Source organism: Engraulis encrasicolus, chromosome 3 (assembly GCF_034702125.1).
Source record: "Engraulis encrasicolus isolate BLACKSEA-1 chromosome 3, IST_EnEncr_1.0, whole genome shotgun sequence".
NCBI lineage: Eukaryota > Metazoa > Chordata > Actinopteri > Clupeiformes > Engraulidae > Engraulis > Engraulis encrasicolus.
Window position 1 is genome coordinate 34,755,243 of NC_085859.1, and position 23,030 is coordinate 34,778,272.

Sequence of the window (23,030 nt, forward strand, 5' to 3'; positions counted from 1 at the left end):
AACAATAATCACTCGAGCCAACCAGAAGCCATGGCTGACAGGGGACGTCCACAGGCTGCTGAGGGCAAGAGACATAGCCTTCAGAGCTGGGGATAAAGCGGCCCTGAAAACAGCTATGGCCAACTTGTCACAAGGCATTAGAAAGGCAAAACAAGAATACACACAAGCAAAGATGCACGGAGCCTATGGAAGGACATCCAAGCTATCACTGACTACAAGCCATCACCTCGGAGGTGCAAAAACAACACATCCCTGCTGAACGACCTCAACAGCTTTTTCACACACTTCGAGGAACAAAACAAGACCCACCCACAGAATACCTGTGTCTACCTGTTGATAGCATGAAGAGGGCTCTCAGGATCAACCCACACAAAGCAACAGCCCCAGACAACATTCCTGGACGGATGCTGAAAGACTGTGCTGAGGAACTTTAAAGCATGTCTCCACTGACATCTTCAACACCTCACTACAACAAGCCATTGTCCCCTTCTGCTTCAAAGCCGTCACCATCATATGGGTACCAAAGAAGTCATCTCCATCCTGCTTCAACGATTGACTTCAGCTCAGCATTCAATACCATCATACCCCAACAGCTGATATGCGAACTGGACAATATGGGCCTCAGCACCTCCCTCTGCAACTGGCTGCTAAACGTCCTGTGCCAGAGACCACAAGCAGTGCATGTTGGCAACAACACTTCGGACACCATCACGCTGAGCACAGGAGCTCCACTAGGGTGTGTGCTAAGCCCTCTCACCCTGCTCACACACGACTGCAAAATATCCCACAGCACCAACCAGGTGAAGTTTGCAGATGACACAACCCTGACGGGTCTCATCACCTTCATTGATGAGAAACACTACAGGACAGAGGTGGACCACCTAGCCAAGTGGTGCAGTGACAACAACCTCCTACTGAATGTCAGCAAGACAAAGGAGATTGTTGTCAACTTCCAGAAAGGTCACCACCAACTCCTGCCACTGACCATCGATGGTGCTGCTATGGAGAGGGTGAGCAGCACAAAATTCCTTGAAGTGCACATCAGCGAGGACCTCTCCTGAACCACCAACACTGCATCACTGGCCAAGAAAGCCCAGTAACCCTCTACTTCCTGCGCAAACTGAGGCATGCCAGTGCCCCACCAGCCATAATGACCACCTTCTACAGAGGAACCATTGAGAGCATCATCACCAGCTGTATCACTGTAAAGTGCACTGTGGTGGTAGCAGTGAGAGTGAAATTGAAAGTGATTGGTCAAGCACAGACATTGACAGTAGCAGTAAATGAACTTTCCGCCTTGGACTATACCTTTCCCCAAATGTTCAATAAACTTTATTTATGATTCAACTGGTTTCCTTCTATTGGGGTCTTGTGGTCTTGCGCACCAACTTGCATGGACTGTGACAGTGACACAGACCGTACAGATTGCAACATTGTCAATAGTTCAAGTAGTTAGTGCTTACATCACATTAGGGTTTGGACTTTTCCAAATTGTTAATATATTTCCTTTTAAGGTCTTTATATGTAAGAATTGGTCATTTAAAGAATCAAGGAAAAAAAACAGAGCTCTCAGACATCATACCACTACACCAAGTATATTTCCCGAATGTTATAAGTACACCAAAAATATGACAATATTCATAAACTACACACTCCAAGCTTTCATATTGTATGATAACCAACTGCAAAATGGCTGTAGAGGCCTTGGCAGTTTACTACTACATAGAACTAAAACGTATAGAGCGTACTGGGGTCATATACAATATGATGTACAAGAGTATAATAGGAATGAGTTATATTACTGTTACCACTCAAATTCTTATTAAGGACATCTTGGAGGTTCAAACAAGTCATGTTGAACCTTGGAAAAGTGGTCTAGATCCAGACATCATAGCACAATGTAATCACAGAGGAACTGTGTCACTGATGTTGGTTGCTAAGGAAGATGCTTTGCCTAGCAACCGTTGCTATGCAAAAAGCTACACCAAATACAGTTTAATATATGTATACTGCAGACTCCAAGCTTTCATATGGTATATCATAAGCTATGATAACCAACTGAATCATGGCTCTAGAGGACTTGGCAGTGTACTACTAGAATGCATTGAGCATTCTGGGGTCATATACAATATGATGTGAAAAAGTATAGTGGGAGTGAGTTATATTACTGTTACCACTCAAATTCTTATTCAGGACATCTTGACGATCAAAAAAAATCATATGGCGTTTTGTTGTGGGGGGGGTGCATGGTAGGCTACCGTTCCTCCCCGACTATAGGTCTTTGGTTGGGCACCTTATATCCATGCAACCAATGCCCTTCTTCCATATAGCTTTGTGGTCAACCTTACGTCAGTAACGTGGCACGTAATTGGCTGAGTAAACTGGTCCCTGAAATGAGCTCCACGAAACTCTGTTTCGGAAGCTGAAGAATTTGTTCAATTTTGGCTGAATTCACTAGCCTAGCATTTCCGATTGAAATGACTGGGGGTGGGACTTATTCACTCTCTCCAGGTCTTATACTACCTCCATGGGAAAAACACCTCACGTTGTGTTTGTCACTCTTCATCGCAGCCTCTCCCCTTGGCGAAAAAAGATACAAATAAACAAAAGCTGCTTAGAACTGCTGTTAAATTCATGATAATATCATGTTGTTATTGCAATGGTGTGTTCAAAAGAACTAATTATTCAGTCGGGGGCCAAGTTTCTTGATGCAATTACCCGGTAGGCCTGGCCCTAGGTCCTTGAACTGCCCCTGTAAAATGCCACATTTTGTCCTCCAAATGCATGTAAAGAGGAAAGGCTATGTTCAATTCATGCAATCACAGAGTGACTACCATGTTTGACCATCCATGATTCAACCCCTTTCTCACCAGTGATCACATGCAAAGGCCAGTATGAAGCGACTAACTCTTGTAATCGGCAATCACACTGTGACATACTGCCGTGAGTTATGGGCCTCTCTTCCCCCACAGTCATCACATGGCCCTGTGTCACAGGTCTGGTCGGTGATGTGGCCACACTTGGCCAGCATAAGAGCCTGAGGTCTTTCCATCTGGTTCTCCCACACTCCCCTGGTGTATTGTGGGTAATGAAGTAGGGGCCGAAGCTTGTATCAGCATTCAACTAACATATTAGGATGGAGGAGGCATAGCAGCGGTATAGGGGAGGAGAGAGAGAGAGAGAGAGAGAGAGAGAGAGAAACCATAGCCTTCAATTACACACCCACGGACACACACACGCATGCATGCAGGTACGCAGGCAGGCAGGCAGGCAGGCAGGCAGGCAGGCAGGCACTCACACACGCACGCACACACGCATGCATGCACACACATATTACCGTATACTGCGTATGATGGACAAAAGGACTGTGACCTCTCCCTCTGTGTGACGGTGAGGTAGGATGGATGTGGCATGGTCCATTACTCCCTTCACACTTAAATGAGGTAGTGAGGCTGTTGACCATAAAGTACCCCAATGAAGTCAAACGATTGGAGCTTTTCAGCTTTCCTATATCAATTGTAATATAAAAGTAGAAAAAAACAGGAAGCGTTAGGTGATAACATTTAAGGAACCGTGATAATTCACTTAATGAGTAACGAGCCCAGAGCTGTTGGCACAATTTCCTTGTCCACTTCGCCAGATCTAATTTATTTATGGCCTTGCCTGTAACTTGGCTTGGCCCATGAAGGAGGGCAGGGTTGGACTGGGTCGGAAAATCGACCCGGGCATGTTTGACAGTTTCTTATGGGAAAATGAAGACAAAACAAAGCACACATACAACAAACGCAAAAGCATTTCCCCTGAGGAACATTGGCCCACCAGGACAATGCCCTATATACCAAGACCTGTCCAACCCTGAAGGAGGGGAAGTATAGGGTGTGGAACTGGTGCCAGTGGTGATGACGTGGGCATGCCTGGCATTTGCTAGTCCTTTGATAGTGTCCTTTCCTTATCTCTGTCAAGCTGTTGTCTGACTTTAACCATGATCAAAGGGGACTGGCTGTGTGATCACCGCAACCAAAGAAATGCCACTGTGCTCACTTCACTGGTGGCAGACTATCTGAACGAGAGTCAAAACATTCATGTAATAAAAAAGGCATTCATTCATTCATTCATTCATTCATTCATTCATTCATTCATTCATTCATTCATTCATTCATTCATTCATTCATTCATTCATTCATTCATTCATTCATTCACTCGCTCATTCATTCAAAGAAGTCAGAATGGGAATAGCTGCACGACTATTTGCATAGAGCTGGCTTCATTGAATTCTCCACTGTCTCTACTGTAATTCACATGCCGGCAGCTCTGTGTGCACAAAAAAGCTCAATTATTCAATTTTTTAAAAATCTTTTTGCCTGTAGGACTTTCTTAAAACCTCCATAATGCCCTTTCATTTTATGAATGCTTAAAGTTCTTCTTGCACTCATCTAGGAGTAGCCTACATAGTACAGTCGTAGGGCGGCTGCGAGTGCGACACAAGGCAATTACATTAGCCTCCCGAAGGGACGGGTCATTCTGCGGGGAGACGGAAAGGGGGAGATGGAAGAGAGGATTAGAAAAAAATCCCTTCTACTCTTGAAAGTGAAGCTCGTCTTCTTCATGTATCACTCATAGGTTGGTATTAAAGTTTCATACTAATGCAGGGCACTAGTCATCGATGAGGAGGAAGGGCATTAGAAATCATCAGGGGATTAACCAGATGTCTAAGCAAGGGGAAGGTGGAAGAGGATGGAGAATCCTGGAGAGAGAGAGAGAGAGAGAGAGAGAGAGAGAGAGAGAGAGAGAAAGAGAGACAGAGAGTGAGAGGCAGAGGGAGTGAGTGAGTGAGTGAGTGAATGAGTGAGTGAGAGAGAGGGGGGGGGAAGGGAAGGAATGAGGGAAAGAGAAAAAAGGAAAGGGGTTTGGTTTGAGGGTGAATGTGAGAGAGTGAGTGTGTGTGTGTGAGAGAGAGAGAGAGAGAGAGAGAGAGAGAGAGAGAGAGAGAGAGAGAGGGGGGGGGAGAAGATGGAAGATGAAATGCAAGAAAGCGAATAGAAGAAAAATGGAAGGCATGCATGCGTGCATGCCTGTGTGTTTGTGTGCATGCACAAGTGTGCACACACACTTGTCAGTAGGTATGTGACACTCATGGCATTATTAAGAGAATATATGGTGCTTGCCTTCCAATAACACCCACTCCAACTCCAACGGCCTCATGTGAGTGCAGTGAGCATGCTTCAGTGGGGAGCTTTATTCCCTACATCCTTTAACACAATTTCTCCTGACGTATGTAGGCTGTGCCAGACAAGTGCAATATACAAGGGAGCTGTTGCGCTGGGAATGAGCAATATTGATGCCGTGTGTGTGTGTGTGTGTGTGTGTGTGTGTGTGTGTGTGAGTGTAAATGTGTGTGTGTGTGTGTGTGTGTGTGTGTGTGAGAGAGAGAGTGTGTGTGTGTGTGTGTGAGTGTAAATGTGTGTGTGTGTGAGTGTAAATGTGTGTGTGTGTGTGTGTGTGTGTGTGTGTGTGTGTGTGTGTGTGTGTGTGTGTGTGTGTGTGTGTGTGTGTGTGTGTGTGTGTGTGTGTGAGAGAGAGAGTGTGTGTATATAAATGTGTGTGTGTGTGTGTGTGTGTGTGTGTGTGTGTGAGTGTAAATGTGTGTGTGTGTGTGTGTGTGTGTGTGTGTGTGTGTGTGTGTGTGTGTGTGTGTGTGTGTGTGTGTGTGTGTGTGTGTGTGTGTGTGTGTGTGTGTGTGTGTGCGCACACTCCCACGGTGATGCTTCAAACACACTGTGATCTGCAGTGGATATTAAAGTCATTCTTTTAATCAATAGCACTGGGTATTTGATCATCACCCCATGTGCAAGACATTTATGAACAGTAGTACACACAAGGAAGCATGGCTCAATACTCGGCAATAAAGTGTTCTAGTTAGACACACGGGTCGGAGACGAAAAGATGTGAAGATAAAAGAGGACTTGAAAAGCCATGCCTTCCACGCTCTGAGACGTGAGTGTATGAACCTCCTTCACACCCAGCAGTTCCACTTTTATTTCCATACAGCAGTCGCCTTTTCTTACAAGAATTTTGAGAAGTGGTTCTACTGTTGGTAGTGTTTTGTGCAGACTTAAGATAAAGAGGTTCTCAGATATGTCATTGTAATGAATTTAACTTTTGATTTTCACTGGGTGATTTTAAATTTTCCAAAATTCCACAAAATGCTTACAATTTCTATCTAAAGGAGACAGTTTGTGGAATGTGTACAGCACTGTCTTATGGCTCTAAATGACACTGCATAAAAGTGACTTTTTTCTTTTTTCAAATACAGTAAAAGATTAGTACAGCCATGTACATTTATACATACATACATTTACATCTCTTTTTAGACTCTGAGGTGGATGGTTCGCAGCAGCCTGCATGCGGTGGCTGAGGGCCGTGGTCATCGCCAGCCACACATCCAGAAAGGCCGGCAAGGGGGAACACAAAGGGGTCAGTTGTTCCGAGCCCAGGAAGATATAGGCCTACGGGCCTCATAATTGGCTCCTCATTGCATTGAATGTTTTGGGTGGGGGGCCCCTATCAGATGACTTTGTCCTGGGCCCAGCCAAAGCCATTGTCATCACCAGCCACACATGTCTAGAGGGCTTTGAGATATCCATGCAGGTGGAGAGGTACAAAGCTGGCCCGGCAGCAGGACAAAGGGATTACCAGGCTCCCCCACCAATCAGCCTCCGAACAACACACAGGACTCCCACCGCTGCCTCAAGTCATCATGTGGAGAGAGAGAAACCAGAGACAGAGAGAAAGTGATCGTAGAGAGAGAGAGAGTAAGATACTCATCATGCAGAGAGAAAAGAAAGAGAGAAAAGAGATGGCGACAGAGAGAGAGAGAGAGAGAGAGAGATCAAGAGCGCAGAGAGAGAGAGAGAGAGAGAGAGAGAGAGAGAAAGCGAGAGAGCGAGAGAGCGATCGAACGCTTTCACGCTGTCTGAGACGACAAAAGAGCTCTGCAATTGTCACACAGTGTTAAGACACTCACTTCCTGCGAGTGCCACTCTTTTCTGTCCATCATTTATTCAGTCAGTCAGTCTCCTCTCCTCCGCCTCTGTGTCTGTCTGCCTGCCTGCCTGTCTGCCTGCCTGCCTGCCTCTTTTTTTTGTCTTGGCTTACCCTTAATTATCTGTTTAAATAAAAGATTTGATGTACTTCCTGGGGGGTGATGTCAGTGATTTAAGCTTTTAGCGTTCGCTTGCCTTGCACACACATGCAGTCGGCATCCCATAGAGGCAATGCATTGTGTGTGTGTGTGTGTGTGTGTGTGTGTGTGTGTGTGTGTACGTGAGTGTGTGTGTGTGTGTACGTGAGTGTGTGTGTGTGTGTGTGTGTGTGTGTGTGTGTGTGTGTGTGTGCGCGCATGCAAGAGCAGGCGCTAATGCACCAAAGACTGTCCATACTACTGTACACTACCCCCTTCCTCTCTCCCTCTCTCCCTCTCTCCCTCCCTCTCTCTCTCCCTCCCTCTCTCTCTCTCCCTCCCTCCCTCTCTCTCTCTCTCTCTCTCTCTGGAGGAGCCAGAAGAGAAGTGTGAATCAAAGCCTGCTCCTGATGGGCACAGTGGAGTGCTCCCTGACTGGTTTGTATGACAGAGTTCCCAAATGGCACCATGCTGTACAGCTGTAGAGTAGCCTACTGTGGTGTGTGTGTGTGTGTGTGTGTGTGTGTGTGTGTGTGTGTGTGTGTGTGTGTGTGTGTGTGTGTGTGTGTGTGTGTGTGTGTGTGTGTGTGTGTGTGTGTGTGTGTGTGTGTGTGTGTGTGTGCGTAGCCTACTGTGGTGTGTGCATGTGTGTGTGTGTGCCATATATTGTATGTGTGTCTGGTACTGTATACATATCTATTTGCGTGTTGTGTTGTGTCATTTGTGTGTGTGTGTGTGTGTGCGTGTGTGTGTGTGTGTGTGCGTGCGTGTGTGTGTGTGTGTGTGTGTGTGCGTGTGTGTGTGTGTGTGTGCGTGCGTGTGCGTGACCATGTGTGTGTGGTATGTTGTGTCATGTATTGCATGTGTGTCTGATATACCGGTACTGTATCTGTGTGCGTGCTACTGTATGTTGTGTCATGTACTATAGCCTATGAGTGTCCGGTATACGGTAACTGTGTGTGTTTTATGTTGTGGCACGTGTGTCTTCTTGTATGTCTGTGAGTGTTATGTTATGTTATGTCACATCATGTCATGTGCTGTATGTGTGTCTGTATTGCTGCATGGGGCGGCAGGACAGAACAAGGCAGTGCAGGCAGGGCCACCCCCTTGGGCCCTCAGAGCAGACCTAGATAGAGCTTGACAGCAGATGTCACACAGCACTCAGCTCAGCTCAGCTGGTCTCTGTCACCCCGGGCGCCGCCCCAGCAGCCGGACATGAGACACATGCATGCAGCCAGCCCAGCAAGAGAGGCAGCCAGGCTCCGAAAAAGAGCAGAGCAGGCAGCAAAACGCCTATAACAGTGTTAGTGAGGAAGTGGGTGGTGGGCGATGAGGTCCAGAGAGAGAGAGGGGTCATTCCACGCCAAATCAACAAGTGCCCGCGCACTTAGGTCTCAAAAAATTCTGAAAATATTACCAAGTGTACCCATGGTACTTAAGAGAAACACTGTAAATGTATTTGAATGTAAGATGTATACTCTCCGTGTTACAGCCAATTTTACTGGGGGAGGGGGGGTGCCCATTTTGTTCACACTCTTTTTTTTGTCAAAGTTCACAAGCCCCTAGCTCAATAACTAAACCATGTAGGAAGCTCAAATTTGGCATGCTGGTACATAGATAGGAATAGTTTGTTGGACATGAAAATGGATAGGGAACTGAAACCAAATGAGAAATGTCAGCACAAAATACAAAATAGAGCAGAGAGAGAGAAAGAGAGAGAGAGAGAGAGAGAGAGAATTGTATGATAATATGTAGGCTACAATAATATTAGAGAGTGCTATGTTTTAGTTTTATTTAGATATTCTTTCAATATGTAATAAAACGTAGATAGACTGTACATGGTTAGTTCTTACCTAACACTGAATAATCACAATTACATTCCTTTATTGTATAACACACTACATATCTACAAACAGTTTGTATATAAGCATAGAATAGTTTAATAAAAAATACAATCACGTGTCATTGTTTTTTCCCCTTTTGTATTACAATTATTATTACTATTAGCCTATATGTCTTTATTGTTATTTTCATCACATACTGTACTTTGCTTTGGCAGATTTCCTCATTCCTGCCAAGAAAGCCACACTTGATGTGATTCGATTTGAGTTGATTTGAGAGAGAGAGAGAGAGAGAGAGAGAGAGAGAGAGAGAGAGAGAGAGAGAGAGAGAAAAGAAAGCTAGAGAGAGAGAAACTTGGAAACAGAAAAGGAGATCAGACAAACAGATAAAGAGAAGGTAACGATACACTCTGTGTGTGTGTGTGTGTGTGTGTGTTTGTGTGCCAGCTGATGTATGAGGAGAGTTGTAGTGGTGAAGTAGCTCTCATAACCCTCTTTAAGGTCACAGGTGGAGTGGAGATGATTATGGAAGCTGACTGGCCAACTGAGGCACACAGGAGGGCAACACAACTCGGAGACGGAGGGAGGCAGAAAGGTCTCGCCTTGTCTGCCTTATACACCTGTTCACATTGCTGTCAGTTCTCATTAGACTACAGCTATGTGCATGATCCATTTTAAAGGTCCAGTGTATAATTCAAGGAGTTTCAGTGCAAGCAACTTACAGATAGCTAAAAGTTCAGTCAGTTGCTTACAGCTAAATGTGTTTCATAACATGACAGGATGGATGAGGTTTTTTTTATCATTGAGCGTGGTATAGGGCTGCACAATACAGTATATCGAAAATGTATCGAAATCGCGATATCAAGAGTGTGGCGATATATGTATCGCGAAAAGGACTTGATTATCGCGAACAAGTAAAACATTTCTGTGCTGTCCAATCACTTGCTGATTGTCAACAAATAGCCCGACATGAACAAAGCGAGGCCCCCCACACAGACCGACAAATTAGCGACAAGAAAAACACCCGGCTAGATGTCTAAATATCGTTATCGAGGTATTGCATGCTGTTATCGAGTATCGAATTTCTTTCTGATATCATGCAGCCCTAGTGTGGTACCTCTTCTATTCTTCAAACTTGCCGTGGCCAGGATGTGACGATACAATGCAACAGGATACATAGAGCTTCTGTGATTATCATGTGGAGTGACAAATGGTATTAAATGGACTGCATTTATATAGCGTCTTTTCATTCCTTCAAGCACTCAAAGCGCTTTACATTGTATGCCTCAAATTCACCCATTCACATACACATTCACATTCACACACCGGTGGCAGTGGCTGCCACAAAGGGGTACCACCCTGCTATCAAGAGAAACTTGGGGTTAAGTATTTTTCTCAGACACATATCAATGGGGTTGGGCAGAGCGGGGCTTGAACCTGCAACCTTAAAACTGCGAAATGGTCCTCTACCACTTGAGCCACCATCGCCCAGGAGAGAAAGAGAGAAAGGGGTCACGTTACTGTAAGAATCCTGTAAAAATCCTGTTTTCTTTCCTGTAATGAATAGGTTGTAGTGGCTGTCGTTGGACTTGACTTAAAGGAGAATTCCAGCCAGTTTTGTAATGATATTTGATATTTGCAGTTTGTTGAGATGTTTCAAGTAATATCTAAACAAACACGTGCCCCCGTTGGGTGGACAGGATATCAGAAATGGCTGAACAAGATGCAGTGTCTTTGGATACTGACAAGTCACTGTGAGCAATACAATCGGATGTTGAAAAATTGGCCGGAATTTGTCTTTAATTCACAGTGGCCCTGGAAACAGTGGACACAGAGCTGGTTAGAACAAGATGTCTCCCTCCCTTACACTTACTGGTGTGTTCATGTGGAAGAAGGTTCCCTTGTTCCCATGGCCGGACTGCATGTGTGTCTGATTAGTCATATCAGTCATCATCATCAGCATCATCATTACGTTCCGTTCCGTTCCTCTCTGCAAAAGGGCAAGTCATACAAGAGGATTCAATAAAAGAGTCATGTGTGCCAGCAACGTGATGAGTGAATGGTATAAGGAAATGAGGCATACCCACACAATCGCACACAAAAACACACAACACAAACACACATGCATTGCATGCAGGGCCTGAAAGTAATCTGAAAGGGGCCCCCACTCAATACATATAATGTAATGAGGACCGAATTCTAGGCCTCCTCTCTCCCTGGGCCCTGGACAATGCACATGCACGCACACACACACACACACACACACACACACACACACACACACACACACACACACACACACACACACACACACACACACACACACACACACACACACACACACACTTCGCTATAAAATGATGCTCCAGAGTGCACTAATAAATGTTGAAGCTGCATGACTGAACAGCTGATACAAAAATTAAGAAAGAAATATGTGTTCAAGATATATAATACCGTGTTAAATGAAACGTTTACACAGTGGAGTGTAACATTCTAAACATTACATACAATACTTTTCTTCAAACATATTTTTCTTGGCATCGTTTCTAGTATGATTCTGTTTTCACTGAAAGTGTGAATGGCTGATCAGATCTCTGAAGTGGAGTCTGTTCATTATCATCCAACCAGCTATAGGCTAAATGATGTGATATTGAACCCCAGTCTCCAGCTACCCGCCATGCTGACATGACAGTGCAGCAGTCATCTAAACTGGAGCCATACAGTGAGCAGAGAAGGACTATTCCCACACATTACAGTTGTACACTGTGAAAGACTGTTGATCTATACATGTGTTAGACTGTGTCTAATGTTGTCTGACAGAGTGAAATTCCATGCAATGTAGGCTAGGGCATTAGATGAGATGCAAAATATGTAAAGACCCCCATGGTCATGAGAATAAATCTGACATGTTACTCCAGAGATTTTAAACACATACTTACACGGCAACAGTGAGATAACACCATATTTTGCCGTCTGAAATTACTTGCATTTTTGTCACCATTAAATTTAACTACCCCCATTTCTTGTACGTGCCTGTCGATATCTGATAGCACGGATCGCACATCTTGGTGCGAATCGACGCTCGCTTGGCTGTGTCTGAAAGGAGTGGGGACTGGTAGATCAGCGCTAGTAATGTAGCACCAGTCCCGTAATCTCGATAGAAGAGATTTTTTTCTACGACAGTGAAGAAACAATGTATCATTCTTTTATTGTCCGCAGCAATCACCGGAACTGAATCGGATACTTCTGTGCAACATTGGAGTGTTTCGAACAGCAGGAGGAGGCTCTTCTGGAACTAAACTGGTAACAAAATAACAGCCTCTAAAAGACTGGGGCAGACACACTCACTCACTGACAATAAAACCTCACACTACCGACAAGTGGACTGTTGTGGGAACTGGCAGGACGAGGGACAAGGCGAGTGGAGCGTTATCTGACTTTCGGGCGTGCATTCTCGAGCGAGTGTTTTCGATATCTCATTTTCCGTCTCGTTTCCTCTTAAAACTTAAAACTCAGGAAACAATGGACACTTAACTCCTCAAGTGTCTCGTCAGCTAGCCTGGCTAGCGTTTTCTAGGAGTGGGTGCTGCTAAGTTAGCTTAGCAGGCTACGTTTGCTAGACAGCTAGCTAAACGTGTTGTTTTCCAAGAAAGTTTCTGTCGCTGCTTCCCCAACCCGAAAAAGACACAGAACGCTCGTCGGACCAAAGGGGAAGGGCAGACCTCCTCCACGACGTCTCCCCCTTTGCCATTCCCCTCAAATATGATGGCAGCAGAGCTCAGCGCAGAGGAGACTGGGTCGGTATCATCTGGGACAGGGGTTACAGACAGCGGAGGCCCCGAGACGACCCAGTTTCCGTTTTATACCAAGCAATCCCGGGTGCGAGTTGATTTATGCTCGGGAACAACTCCGAGTCTTCGCCACACGTCAAGCGTCTCCCCTGACAGCCCCCCAGACATGATTTACCCGACCAATGCAGGTATAACTGGATCGCCATTGTCCGCTGGAGGGAGTGGCGGTGGTAGTGGTGGACACGCTTACATTCATGGATCAAGCTCAGGGACCGGGGGCAGCGTGTGCTACTCGCCTTCCTCAGAAGGACCTGATAGCCGGCTGTCACCCACATCAGCGGGACTGGACGGGCCCACAGTCTTCCCTCCACTACCCCCTCCTCCGCCACCACCTCCAGGCTACGGTGCATTCGGGAGTGTGGACGAGGGGGACATGCAGGATGGCCCGGAGTATGAGGAAGAGGAGGTTGTCATATCCCTGTCCGCACCTCCCACGAACCAGTAAGCATGATTTACCATTATCTTTCCACCCCTATGCCAGGCTAAAGTTCTTAGAAACGACTACAGGCGACAGACATATCAGCAGAAATAAATCCCTCATGTTAACTTTTATTTTGCATCGTCTCTTCATATCAGAGTTTATACACGCTCACAGCAGTCTGTTGATTGCATGACAGCTGGGAAGGCTATGGGGCTGATGCTTTCCTAGAAAGGGCCCAAACGCACACAAGTCATTGCAGCACTATCTCAAATAACCATGCGCTCAACTGCGAGAAGTGATTTGCATCTATTTTTATTATCTGTCATTGTATGTTACACAATACTGTGGTCTAGTTGCCGCACTAGGCCTATAGGCCCTATCTTGTTTGCCAGTTTCCTCATGTGTACTCTTGTGTGGTCGATTGCCTCAAAGTCATAGGGCTTGTTTTATTAGTGGTGGTGAGCTAGAAACTTAAGCACCAGCAGCACCACTCCTGCTGCCCTCCAGTACTCATCCCCTCAGGCAGCCCAGTGACTCATCCTTTGTTCTTGCAGCTCGTTATTTATGAATGGACCCAGACTGCCTTGAAGCAAAAAGCTTCTCTTTGATTTTCTGCTTTTTTTCTGCAGTGTCTGCAATATTATTTTAATTTTCTTTTTTTTTTACCCTCCCCGCACACTTGCTCAGTTTACAGAGGCAGGAAGGGTTCGTTTGAGAAATTGCTCCTCCGCCCGTAAGACGAGGCTATACTACTGGCTGGTGTCCAAGCCTGCTGCCTCTGTCAGCGGGCGCCTGTCCAAGGCGTGGTGGTGGTGCGCCTGCCAGGGGCCGGCCGGACACAAAGTGGCTGAGAAGCAAGAGATGCAACTGGCCGCTTACGTGCCATTTATTATCCGGGCACACTGCTCTTCGCACTAACAGTGTTACTTAAATAAATAGGCTAGGGGCGGTGCACTGCACAAGGCAAGGCCATAAGACGGAGCTATACAGCTGAAGCTCACAGTGTGCATAAGCACAAATGACGGGGGCGTGAACAGTTGCAGTTGCATGTTGGCTCTGAACAGTTGCAGTTGCATGATGGTTATTAAAGGTTACTTGCTTGGGCGCTGGATGATGAGTTCAGTAAGTCAAGCTTTTCAAAAGAAGCTTTTGGCCTATGAATATTTCTCCTGACCTGTAGGCCTAGATTCTGCACTTGCATTGCAGTTTGTGTTAAGCATCAGACATGTTTACTGCATTGCTGATGTTTGTGTTGCCTCAGCAAAACATGACGGGAAGACATTTTACTCCAATCTAATGTTTCCCCATACATAAACCAATATGTGGTGCAGCATAAGGGGGGGGGGTGTTTACACGCTTTACACTGCAATGTCATGTCAAGGTTAGGCCCTACGTGCAATAGCAACACAGCAATGACATCTCAGACAATGTATGCATTGGTGGTGTGTTGCTGATGGACGATAAAGAAAAAGTGTCTAAGTCTAAGGTGTTCATCACAACCAAACAAACTAAGTAGTTGGGCTAGTTGCCGCAGCTTCCATGCCGAAGTGGCATTTAAAGCCCGTTGGTTTCGCTTTCCTGTTTTTGTTTGTCGCTGAGAGACACAGATGAGAGATCAGGCCGAGGCTGAGGCCGTTGCCTGCCAGTGTCCATATCAAGAACAAGTCTCGTCAACTCAGCAAGCTGACTCTCCCCTCCCCGCCTACGCACACCATCGCCACAATCTCGCGCGTAGGCGTCTGGACAAACGGCACGCATTTGTGAAGGGAGATATTTTGTTACTAGGTTTTGGACATTGTCTCAGTCAAGTCATAGTTCGTGCTAGCGAGCGAGCGAGACTATGCGTGGTGCCGGAGGCCTATGGGGAAAATGACATAATGTAGCGTGCAGGTGAGCCCACTCACTCACTCACTCACTCACTCGCTCACAGTATGCTGCTACAATGCTGCAGCTGTGGGGGGGTTTGCACGAGTGGGCGATGGAACTTGAAGGTTCTCACATAGGCCAGAGCAGCTTCCTCTTTTGGTGTTTTGTGGTGAGGGCATGTACAGCTCTAGCAAGACTTGGTGTGGGTTGTGTGGGCTGAGAGTGAAAGAGAGAGAGTGAGAGAGTGAGAGAGAGTGAGAGAGAGTGAGAGAGTGAGAGAGAGAGAGAGAGAGAGAGAGAGAGAGAGAGAGAGAGAGAGAGAGAGAGAGACATCACAGAAAAAAAGAGAAAAAGACAGAGAATGGTCTGGGGGGGTTCTCCGTTTAACACTTTTTACGCTGTTTTCAGAACATTTGTGATGAAATGGAGTTTCGATCGAAATGTTGACACAGTATTAGGTTAACCCCCCCCCCCCTCCACACACACACACACACACACACGCACACGCACACACACACACACCTCTACAATGATTCACATTTCAGTGCTGTCTATCAATCATCTACTTCTATAACAGCTTATCTGTTTTTGGGATGTAGTATCATTCTTTGGGAGGTAGTATCATTCTCTGAAAATTCTTGCCTCACAGAGCCCAGATGACTTCAGAACTTGAGGGTTTAGGCCAGTTGAGCGAAAGTGTTTTGTTTCTTAATATCACTCAGACAAAATTCACTAGTAAGTGGCTTTGGTGCCTGTAGATTGGATGAGCGGCCTCTGACTATGTGTCTAAAGTGAAAGATTATCGAGCTAGATCCAGCCTAACACTCTTGCCTCCACTCAATGTGAAGGCTTGAAAGATGGTAGTCAGGCTCTGTAGGATAGATCCATCACAGAGGGCAGTCAATAACAGCTTTATTAACGTTTTGATGATTTCCGTTTTTCCTTAACTTGAGCTGTGCATGTTTGTGCACGCGTGTGAATGCTGGAGGAAGCACGGCAGACGAGGCTATTGGCCGAGTTTTGTGCAGGAATCTTCTCTGCTCTTGCTGGGTCCTGATGAATGCGCTATGACAGAGAGGGCTAAGTGAGGTCAAGACTCTAGACTCTTTAGGCACAGTGGCGCGCACAACGACAACAACGCCGCCGCCATCCCCAGTTGTAGCCGTCACTGTCACAGACGCCATGCTCAGGCCTGACAGAGAGTCATGCAGGTGTCCATTCCCGCATTTAATCTCAAACCAACTGATGGCAAAATTCGGAGGGTTTGGGAGCCGGATAGTTGGTTTTTGAACTGAAAAATGCTGGGTTTTTTTTTCTCTACAAACTGCCTTGACTGTAATCTCATCCAGGCAATGCAGGTCACATGTAGGAAAGTAACTTAAACAACCTGGTGAAAACACATCCTGGAGACGTTCACTGTTAATAAGCACTACTCAGAATGTAAAGTGATGTGGGAACGTTCTACTTCCTTTCTGGCCTGAAACCAGCGAAAGATGCCTCATAGTCTCTCTAGGGTACATATGGCCTGGAGTGGACCTAGTACGTGGCCCAAACATCCACCTTACATTGCATTATATTCCATTTACACATCAGTCATTGTTCAATCGGTCAGTCTGTTTTCTGATCAATCCATTGATTTACTGACAGGGCAGTGTTATCATTTTACCCGATTGACCTGAGCATGGTCTGAGGGTCCGGTTGTAAACATCGGAAATAAAATGAAGAAATGGGAAGAAAAAAGGGTTATGCCTGGGGCTGGGGGTGGCTGAACTGAGGGGAATAAAATGATCAGAGGCCCCTGTTGAAGATATCACACAAAATGAACAATACAAGATAAAAAAATATGCCTGGAGCTTGACCCACAGAGGGGAGTAAAATGAATAGGTTACCCAAGATGCCTCAGGGCCAAAGAGAAATGGGAGGCTCAAGTGCGGTGCAGCTGTTTGTGGGGAGTGGACGACCCTCTCCACTCCAGGCTGTGTGTGTGTGTGTGTGTGTGTGTGTGTGTGTGTGTGTGTGCGTGTGTGCGTGTGTGCGTGTGTGCGCGCGTGCGCGCACACTCCTGAATAGTTGCAAGGCGGCCGGCAAGCTTTGGCTTCCCGTGTAGTCTACAAAGGAGACATTGTAGACCTCTTCACCACAGTCCGACTACTCACACTCACACACACAAACTGATTTCAGTTTGTAATGAAAAAAAAAACATCCCCTTACATTTCCTATTTGATCGATACTTGAACTTACACAGAGTAATGGACTGTTGCAAATTATTATGCAAAACAGAGTTTCAAAACATTTTAGTCTTCTAAATAACTGAATATTTCATGTGAATGAAATTATTAAAAGCAATTTCAGAGCACACACAGGTTTTTTGCATATAGTCAGTGTCACATTAAAAAAAGTTTCTGTCAGATTCATCACTATAAGAGAACATGTGCTAAAATTCCATTACATTTTCAGTCCCTCCAGGATTTTGCACTGGGATTTTGTGATTTTTGCGGTCAAAATGTCTGATTTTGTGGCGGCATTTTCTCATTTTTTTGCAAAGATTTTGCGCCCCTTTCTGGCAGTGTTAATTTTGACAGGAATTTTTAATTTAGTTTTAGTTTTAGTCTCTTGACGAAAATGTAATTTTAGTTTTAGTCAAAATTTAGTCATCTAAATAATTTTTATTTTAGTCTAGTTTTAGTCGACTAAAATTCATACAATTTTAGTCAACGAAATCTAAAATAATTTTAGTCAGCTAAAATATTACATTAATTTCATCTTGTCTACAGGTCTCTATAATATTGTCAAACTGTAACACAATTTGGGGTAATCAATGATTAAAATGACATATTGTAATCATAAAATATTGTCAAAAACTGCCAGAGCGTCTTATAAGCCAGTGCGTCCAATGTGTAAAAAAAATCATGGCCGCGACACTCATAAATCTCTGTCGATATTTTAGAACGACTTCGGGGGAAAACAGGACTGCGCGTTATGAAAAAATACTTGTGGGTATAGCCTACCAGTAGGCTAATGAAGAGCGTCGCGGGGTACAGTAGCCAGGTTACTGTATGCAAGCGTTACAATGTCACCTGTTGGAAGACGCGTCTCTCTCTCTCTCTCTCTCTCTCTCTCTCTCTCTCTCTCTCTCTCTCTCTCTCTCTCTCTCTCTCTCTCTCTCGTGCTCGTATTGCAAGCTGTTGCATATTATTTGCTTGATGCAAAGTTGTGATGGCATACACGCTCTCGTTGACATGGTTGTGTGCATGGTTGCATGGATTCTCAAAACTTTATTGCAATAACACAGTGAAAGCGTGGAAGGGCCGTTCACTTCCTATCTCGGTGTCCTTGACTGAAACAAGTTGCAAAACTCCACACTTCCGAATCCTTTGCGATCGGCACAGTGATTGCTATCAGAAGGCTTGTGCCTACGCATAGACATAGACCCTTAAATTACAAACATTAGCGAACATTGAAAAAAGATCAGACAACGACCGTCGGGTAGCATGCTCATGAAAGCGACAGGGAAGAGTGGAGAAGTTGCGCAAAAATGTAACGTAAGATGTTTGCTACTGTGCGACAGCACCGCCACTATTTCATGACTGCATACACTTCTTCGTCATGGATAAATGGGCAACAATACTTTTTCCAGCCAGGATTGCACTGAAAAGTAGGCTACTGCTGTTAAAAAAAGGTCACGGGTGTGCAGCACCGACGCCTGCGTGTATGTGTGAGGGAGGGGAGGAGAGAGACGCGGAGCAGCTGAGATGAGGGTCGCGACTTGCGAAATAGCAGGCAATTCTTTTTCAATGTTTCAGTGACATATTAACAAAAATGCTTCCTATTGGTTTTCGTCTCCGGTGGTATTGTAGTCACATTTTAATTTTTTTGACGAAAATATAAATCAATAAACTCCACAGAATGTTGAAGGGGACAAAGGGGAAAATTTGCGGGGAAAATGCGGCTTTACAGGAATTACGTGGCATCGTGAAATTATGCGGAATATCATTGAATTTGCATGAATCCACGCGATCGCTGAATCGCGAAAAACTAATAAATACCAAGCAAGTGAATCGGGTGACATTTGAAGCTGCTGCTAGCTCCTACAAACTGCAAGTTGTAGCTACCTAGAAATGTAACTTGAACTGTAAGATATTTTGACTGAAATAGCTTTTAATTTCATTAAGACCTGTTAAGTAACGCTTTTGATTTAAAAATGCCCATTCTGAGTTCTTTACAACACTACAAACTCTGTTTTGTGTAATAATTTGAACCTGGCAGAACAGTGCATTTGAACCTTTTTTTCTGCTGTGAGTCCTTTGCCGTCTCTTATTGCCTCCGAGGGGCTCTGACCAGACTTGTGTTACCTGCCGCTGCAGCCATTTTATAGTCTGCTGTGTTTTAATTAGACAGACTCCTGTGGCTCCCTGGTGAACTGTGAAGTTGAAGCCTAGGAAGAGAAAAGAGCACGCTGTAGCTGGCTAAATGGGTATGTTCTGTAGCCTGGCCTTGCCATACGTAGTCGTAGCCTGTACGCCAGTCGAAATAAAAATCCTGTCATGTCACGTCTTGGCGGGGTGTTTCTCAATTTGGATGTTCCAGACCCAGTGTATGAATGAAATTAGTACTGGGGGTATTAGATTCTGTGGTGGCTGGCTGTGTCTCTGCAACTTAAAAGGTTCTTTCTAATATGTGGACTCCCGTCCTCGGCCTGTGCTTGCGGCCTTGCGTTTCGCTGACACCCCACTTCCGTGGCCTAGCCCGCCTAAAAACTTTTCTTCATTGTCCATCCCCATTGTAAATATTAATATTAGAGAGAGATATTGAAATACACTTCTGACGTCAAGTCAAGTCAAGTCAAGTTTATTTATAAAGCACATTTCATATGGCTTACATAGACTCAATGTGCTGTAAGATTAAAAGGAGGAAAAGTAGAAAATTTAAAAACAGCACTAAAACTGAGTGTCATCATGAGGTCATTCACAAGCAGGCAAGGGAGCAAGGGAGGATGGGAGTGAGGATATTGGAAAGACCTCAAAGGGTCCTGGCATCCATCACCCGGCAACATGTTTGTTGTCACCGTCTCCTCCGTCACCATGCTCGACGCGGTGGCCAAAAATAGCCGTGTTATCTTGACTGGTTTTTCGGCATGGACCCCCCTGCCCCCTCCCCTTCATAACGTGTTAATAGCTTGGCTGTTTGGAGGAAGGCCACAGCATCGTCCAGCCAATGTTGTAGCCAGTTCTCATCATAAAGGGCGTCTTATTTCACGCTAGTGGAATTCCTCTTGCTTTGTCTCGTTGGCTTGAGAATGGCGGTGCGGGGTAGGGAAGAAATTGGCAAAGTGGCACCTTCGAAGAAGACACAGCCACAGGCTGTGATCAGAGTGTAGTGGTGAGGACCCTAATTGTGATGAGCAGTAAAGTGCATGAGAGAGACACAGGGAGGAGCGAGAACGAATTGGTTGCCTGTATGGGTTCACTCCACTGTTAAGAGTGGAGAGAGCTCATTCATAAGCGATGCTGGCAAACAACAGCAGTGAGAGATGAATATTTCAGAGGCACCCCCCCCCCCCAAACACACATACAACACACTAACCTGTCCCCAGGGATGAACCCCTCCTCCGTTCTCTTCCTGAATCCTTTCTAACACATTCAAGCTGTCTTTAGGCAAAAAAACAGATAACCGCATGGAAAAGTGCCGTGCTTACAATTATTTATTCATTTTTCATTTTTTGCTTTTGCGAAACAAAAAGGGGGGACATTGGGAGCGTGGGTGTGTGTATGGGGTGGGAGGTTTTGGGAGTCCTAAGGGATTCTGGACGGGAAGGGTATTAAGCATCTGAAGTGAAGGGAAGAACGCAGCGTTTTGAAGATGAGTGGCACTGTAGAATACTCCGCTTTCCCCCCTTGAAGCCATTTCTCATGGCAGCCCAGCTAGCTGCATCTGTTGTATGAACTAACGAGCCATTTTGCCTTCTTTCATTGCCCATTTTAAAGCCACTGCCTGCTGTGCTGAGCGCCTCGGAGTCGTTTTTTAGCTGAGCGCCACAGGTAGGCTAATCACGGCTGTCAGGAGGAGATCTATAGTTAAGATTTTAGAGGCTATGTGTGGTGATGGCTCTTGTTTACTTACTTACTTTTCTTACTTTCCGGCTTTCCTCTTATCAAGCGACATCTTTTTAAAAATGTATATATTTTTAATCAGCATTTTTTTAAACCTTTATTGAAGACAGGACAGTGAAGATCATGACGGGAACGGGGGAGTTGAGCACGGGGTAGGGTTGGGAAATTACCCAGCCTGGACTCAAACCTCATGCTGAGTCAGTTGGTGTGGATAGTAGCCAGGCCGCGCCCTCCTAGTGACGCAACACCTTTGCCGTTGCAACTAGTCAGGTCAAGAACAATGCAAGTACGTTCTGAGTTCCTGAAAATACGGGAATTCCTTTCACTTTGTCGGGAAGCAAACAACCATAAGCAAACCAAGCGAAGCGGGTCAACCATGCCGTTAGGGAAAGGTTTATTGTTGTGCTCTTGGTCAGACCAAGTCTGGAAGAGAATGTCGATGATAATCAGGCTAGTGGATAGGGGCATTAGCACGCAGCTCCACTTCACCCTCAAGCTTCATCTTTAAAAAAAAACATATTTTGTAGGGCTTTTTTGCCTTTATTTAGGACCGTTGGAGATGGTGACAGGAAGCAAGTGGGAGAGAGAGACGGGGGAGGATCGGCCAATGGCCCGGGCCGTAATCAAAGCCGGGTCGCAGGCAAAGTAACCCAGTGCCCTACCCTTAGGCAACGGCAGGGCCTAGCTATATCTTTTTTTGAAGACAAAATGTAAAGGTTTCCTATTGACACTGTAACAGACCATATGGATTGTTCAGTTTTCTATAGACCAAGTTGGGACATCAAGGCCAGATGTTACCTTTGAAAAGGAAACCTCTGTTTTCTATTCTATATGGTGTTATGAAAAGGACATTTGCCAAATTCAGTTACCTTGAAGCACATATCTCGTATCTTTTGTTTGCTTTTTTCCCTCCTTAAGAATATTCAGATGCTAGTAATTCTGTCTTATATATACACACACACCGAAGGGACTGTCTTGTCTTGACATATACAGTTCAGCTCTCCTGTCATTCTCATCAACCAAATCCAAGTGCTTTGTGGTGAGTTCACCCAGAGTTCCTCTGGAGAAAAATACAGTGAGGGATGAAGGGGATCTTTGTAGATTGGCAGTTGTGTTTTAATACCCAAGTGAGTATTAAGTTAGGTGGTCACATTTGTTGATAACTGATGTTGGCCTAGAGCCAGACATGTCGGCTTGTTATCTCCAAGACCACATCTTTTAACTTGACGTCCAGAGAGAAGGTTTATTTCTTTTTTTCTTAACGTTTTTTTTGGGCTTTACAAGCCTTTATTGTTTTTTTTTCTCAGACAGGACAGTGAAGTAGAGACAGAAAGTGAGTTGGGAGAGAGAGACGGGGAAGGGCCGGCAAAGGACCCGGGCCGGGAATCGAACCTGGGTCGGCCGTCGGCCGCGTGTAGACGAGTGCCCTACCATATCAGCCACGGTTGGGCCAGAAGGTTTATTTCTTAACGAACAGCCTTGCATCTTCGCGAGAACCAAAATTAACTTCAGACAGAGCAAAAAAAAAGCGGATGGATGGAGTCAGAGCGAGTCAGCATCCAAGCAGAAATGATGATCGGGACAAGCACGGGATGATGATGAAAGCTCAGGATGAAGATTGGCTGAGCCATAACACCACCCCCCCCCCCCCCAAACTCCACCTCCACCTCCAACCTCCCAACACCCTCGCCTTACCCCACTGCCTTTTAGCCTCAGGAGTTACTGAGCCATCATGCTGTTACACACAGTCACACGCCGGAA

General features: G+C 45.4%; 1 protein-coding gene across 2 annotated transcripts in view; it reads left to right on the plus strand.

The window, feature by feature from the left end:
* The first annotated feature begins 12,132 nt into the window (after window positions 1-12,132).
* rasa1a (RAS p21 protein activator (GTPase activating protein) 1a) overlaps window positions 12,133-23,030 on the plus strand; it is a 66,975-nt gene continuing 56,077 nt past the window's right edge. For both annotated transcript variants that reach the window (XM_063195267.1, XM_063195268.1), the window contains exon 1: window positions 12,133-13,313. In XM_063195267.1, coding sequence (XP_063051337.1) covers window positions 12,784-13,313 — 530 coding nt within the window. In that variant the 5' untranslated portion in view covers window positions 12,133-12,783. The remainder of the gene's footprint in view (window positions 13,314-23,030) is intronic.